Genomic DNA, 4,750 nt, shown 5'->3' with positions numbered 1-4,750 from the left:
CTTCCCTTGGCATTGTGGGAAAATGAGGTTGTTTTGATTAAAGGAACATTCAAGAACACGAACGTTGTTGCTCCTCTATCGTTCAAAGTGTTTTCCTACATTGTGTTTGTCCTGCTTCTTCCCAACATACCGTTTAAAATCATAAACAGATTAAAATGTTTTCTCCCTTTATAGGCCGCTGTAGTTATTTGAAGTTAATTTTGCCTTATGGTTAAAGTTATTATATATGCACTAAATAAATTATAAAAAGTAATGCTTTAATTGTACTGTCAACCAGTTTATAGTTTCAGTGCACATGAAAAACTTTATAATAAAATAGGGCAGCACAGTGGTGTGGTGGTTAGCACTGCTGCAAGAAGGTTCTGGGTTTGAACCCATCATTTTCTTCTTGAGCATCTGTGGGTTCTCCAGCTTCCTCCCACAGTCCAGAGACATGCACTTGGGTGAATCAGTGATTCTAAATTTCCAGTGAAAGGTTGCCTGTCTCTCTGTGTTACCCCTGTGACAGACTGTCCAGGGTTTACCTCATTTCTCCCCCATGGCAGCTGGGATAGGCTCCAGCGCCCCCCAGTGACCCTGAATTGAGCAGAAGAAAATGGATAGGTAGATCATAAAATAACAAACAACTGGATTTCACACTTTTTTTTAATTCAACTCCCATCATTCATTTCTCACTGTTATACAGCTATTATTGCAATTACATTGCACTAAACTGAGTTTGTGCAGTAAACCACTTCAGAATCAAAGCCTTGTTTTTCAAAAACTCTTTGAAGCACATACCATCAGCTCACCACTATGAGCATGGGCTCTGTTACTGTAAGTAAAGATGACTTATAAGCTGTTACCTTAAACACATTAATCATTTTAACCAAGCTTCAGGACTAACAGAAAAAGCAGATGTAATCTTGATTTAAAATTACTGGAAAGTTTCAGTATCACATCAAAGCTAGCTTTATTAGAGCTGGTAAAACACTGGTTTGGTCTAACGGAGAAGAAACATCAGCAGGACTTCACATGTGTGCGTGTTGAGCTCTTGTGCATTCTGGATAAGTGATGTGGAGCTGGGGTCAGTTGACAGCTGTGGTGCATGTAGCATGATGATGATGATGATGATGATGAGTGTGAGTGTGAGTGTGAGTGTGAGTGTGAGTGTGTGTAGGAGGTGTTAGGGGTTCAGTTGACTACAGCAGATGAGCACATCTTGTTGATCCCACATGCATTGGAGCCCCTGTAGAGGTTGTAGTAACCCTGTGTGAAGGAGAAAGAACAAATTAACACTCACTCCCTCACAGCTGTACATGAACAGAATTCATTTTTTCATTATGCTATGAAACAACAGTCAGCTTTGTAAAGCCTAGTGCACGGATCAGCACTTCTATTATGAAAACGGTGCTTTATGTCGGTGATCCTCAGTCATGTAGTTGGTTTCAAATGAAAGATTTTTAGAATGATAAGTGTTCTGAAAGGTCGTGCTGTCTCACCTGCTCTCCATAATCCTCCCCCCAGCTGTTTTTGATGGCCCAGAAGGGAATACCTTTACCTGAGAACACAGGGGGGAAACATTGTTGACAAACGAGGCAAAAAGATGTGTCTATGCTTTCCAGAAACTGGGCAAATATTTAAGACAAAAAAATAAATAAAAAAATTACGTTCTCCGTATCCCACCAACAGCACAGCGTGGTCGATCATCCAGGGGTTGCAGAAAATCTTCAGAGGGTGAGATATACCCTTCCTGTAAAACTGGAGGGAATGAAATGATATTCAAGATAATGTAAGAATAACATGTATCTTAAGATTATTATCTTTATTATCGTTTATGTCCAGTTTAGATGAATGAATGAATGAATGAAACAGCTTTTTTTTATTTGTCACTAGCAGGTTGCCCTGCAGCGAGATGGAAACCCCCCCCCCGACCTTACACTCATAACACAGACATCACACGGGGTTACAAGTCGGAGATCGGTAGCGTTACAGAAAAACACTGAAATCTACACAACAACGGGAAGGTACAAGAGGAAAAAAAGAGACCTCCACTCATGCTGTGCTTGCATGGTAGGAAGCTATTATTGCTATTATTTGGGCAGGAAATATGTCACTCCTGATATGATACAGTAACAATACACTGCCCATGATACTATACACATGCAAGAAAATGATCTACATACGACTTTGCTGTTTGATAAGCACCACCACCAAGTACTGACTCTGATAAGTCAAACTGGTGGGGGTTAGGAATGTTTTAATAAATCAGTAACATATAAACCAACATTACACAAGGAGGCAACGTGACATATTCTATTGATATTTTTATTCCACTCCTAGTTGACACCTCCACTGAGGAGCTGATGTTCGTTTCATTCTGGTAAAACTTTGTAGGCTTGTAGAGTGGGGTCACATTAATGACCTATTAAAATTTAGCTTTCATCTACCAAAGTCTTCAAGTTCAATATAAAGGTTTATTGGTAAAAAAAACAAACAAACAAACAAACAAAAAATGAGCAAAAGCCTTATAACATAGAAACTATGACTCTTACAAGTGCAGTGTGTATTGTCAACATATAGAAAATACTATATAAAGACTTAAAATATGATGTCACATTTGAACTCTGACCTTTTTGTCAAGGTCAACAGACTGATCTGAAGGTCAAAGTGATATTAATGTTGTATAGCGGGATTTAAAACTCAGTTTCTGATTGCCATTGTTAATAATGACAATGTCTTTTTATACTCTTATATAAGACAATAGAATGATAAATGGGGATTCTAACTATCACAGTATGTTTGCATCTAAATATCACATCACATTTGACCTCTGACCTCACTTTTACATTTCCATCTTAATTTCAAGCTGACCCCAAAACATCTTTAAAGAGAGGATTGTTAGAGACTGAGCTGTTTAGTTAGTCACAAATATACTTCAGTAATATTAAATAATAAGCTCAAGTTATTCGTGTCCAGTTGTTTGCAAATCAGTACTTATTATCTATCACATACTCACCGATACCCTTCTCTGATTTTGACTACACTATAAACTTCTTCAAGTACCTCTAAAAAACAAAGAAAACAAAAAGAATTCATCCTCTTAAAAATAAACACTGCGCAACGACTGAGCTGCTTTGCTTCTTGTTGTTTTGAGGAGTGATTTAACTTCTTAAAAAACCTCCTACCTGCATTGCAAAAGCATTCAGAGCAACAGAGACTGGCCCATTCTCAGCCAGCCAAGCAGCGATCTCTGAGAAGGAAAAAATACAAAAATAAATCAAAATGAGTCAATTCAACAACCCTTAGTTTCAAACAGACTCACTATAGTTAGAATAAGATAAAAATCATGGACATGTCCGTGCAGTTAAACCACTGTGTGCTCACCCTTCTCCTCTTTGGGCAGCTCCACGGAGCTGTTGATGTAGGCGGCCACCTTCCCGGTGGTGAAGTCACACCTCTGCTTGTGCCCGGTGTAGGAGTAGTCACTTTCAGTCTCCAGACCCCCTTAACCACACGAGGGGCAAAGATTATAAGAAAGCACTTTAAGGAAAAATCTGCTTGTGTTATCAGTAAAAACATCTCTCTGCTTTTACTTATTGCTAAACACAGAATAAAATCTTAGTTCTACCCAGCTTCTCAATAGCTTCATAAGCATTTGATGGAAGCCCGCCTCTGCACGCCTGGTCCAGCCCGTCACAGTCAACCAGCTCTGTGAAGAACAAATCAGTACTCAAGCATGTCAAGACTTTATGCTGGATTTGAAAACCCCTGATTAATTCTATCATCTGTGCTACTTTTCTGTGTCACCTTGTTCGGAAAGTGACAGCAACGTTCCATTTTTCAGGAACCACTGGCCTTCAATGTTGCCTATGACAGAAAATGCCCAGCAAGATCCACACATTCCCTGCAGGAGAAAAAAACACACCCTGATCAGCATAAAGTGGGCACGGTGTACAATTTAATCGCTACCAACAAGCTCTTTAGGGTGACCGCCCCATAATGAACTCTGTTTGTTGGCACCTGGTTCTTAACAGGACTGACAGCTCCATGATCCCTCCAATCCCAGCTGTCAGGCGAGGGGCCTTTGGCGGGAGCAGCTGGTTTCATTGGTTGATGGAGAGTCCATTGACTCAGCAGTGGGTTTAAGTATGTAGAGCGAAACTCCTCCTCTGGAGAAAAGCAGAAGGATATTTCACTTTGTTTTCTTAAGCTGAAGCAACACGTGGAAAGCAGAAGAGACGTTCTCTCATCAGAAACTGTGGACATGCATTCACAGTTACGTACCGGTGAGGTCGCTGAACTTGGTGACTCCATACTCAGCTGAACCTTGATCCAAAGCCTGGAGCTTCTCAGCAGTCTTTAGGTTCTCGTGGAAGATGCGCAAACGGCGGTCCACTTCTGCAAGGTGAAGGGTCAAAAGCACATATTCATAAAAGATTCTGCTTAAAAGCCTTTCATTTTTTTCCATTTTCAGTTGAATTTAATTTTGTTTTTAAAGTGCGAACAAGAGAAGAGACATATCAGATGTTTAACCTGAGACATTAAATATTTCACTTTGAATTTGATGGCACCAATATGTGTCAAAAAAGTTGGGACAGAGTAAAAAAATAAAGACTGGAAAAGTAATTGGTACTAAAAGAAAACAGTTGGCGATACATTTTGCAAGTTGCAAGTAATTGGGTTAACTGGGAACAGGTGAGTAACATGACTGGGTATAAAAAGAGCATCTTAGAGAGACGGAGGTTCACCAATCAGCAAAAAACTACAT

General features: G+C 39.7%; 1 protein-coding gene across 1 annotated transcript in view; it reads right to left on the bottom strand.

The window, feature by feature from the left end:
* Positions 1-627: 627 nt before the first annotated feature.
* Positions 628-4,750, bottom strand: part of ctsf (cathepsin F) — a gene marked incomplete at its 5' end in the record, with an annotated part of 6,757 nt that continues 2,634 nt past the window's right edge. Inside the window, 9 exon segments of the mRNA XM_013908991.1 lie at positions 628-1,248; positions 1,482-1,540; positions 1,650-1,740; positions 3,168-3,232; positions 3,367-3,486; positions 3,611-3,691; positions 3,790-3,886; positions 4,003-4,151; positions 4,267-4,596. Coding sequence (XP_013764445.1) covers positions 1,174-1,248; positions 1,482-1,540; positions 1,650-1,740; positions 3,168-3,232; positions 3,367-3,486; positions 3,611-3,691; positions 3,790-3,886; positions 4,003-4,151; positions 4,267-4,596 — 1,067 coding nt within the window.

The sequence above is a fragment of the Pundamilia nyererei genome, unplaced genomic scaffold (genome assembly GCF_000239375.1).
Source record: "Pundamilia nyererei isolate P.nyererei 1_Seehausen unplaced genomic scaffold, PunNye1.0 scaffold00001, whole genome shotgun sequence".
In the NCBI taxonomy this organism is placed as follows: domain Eukaryota; kingdom Metazoa; phylum Chordata; class Actinopteri; order Cichliformes; family Cichlidae; genus Pundamilia; species Pundamilia nyererei.
The sequence above is the reverse complement of the archived record's forward strand: the minus strand, read 5'-3'. Positions and strand labels throughout refer to the sequence as shown.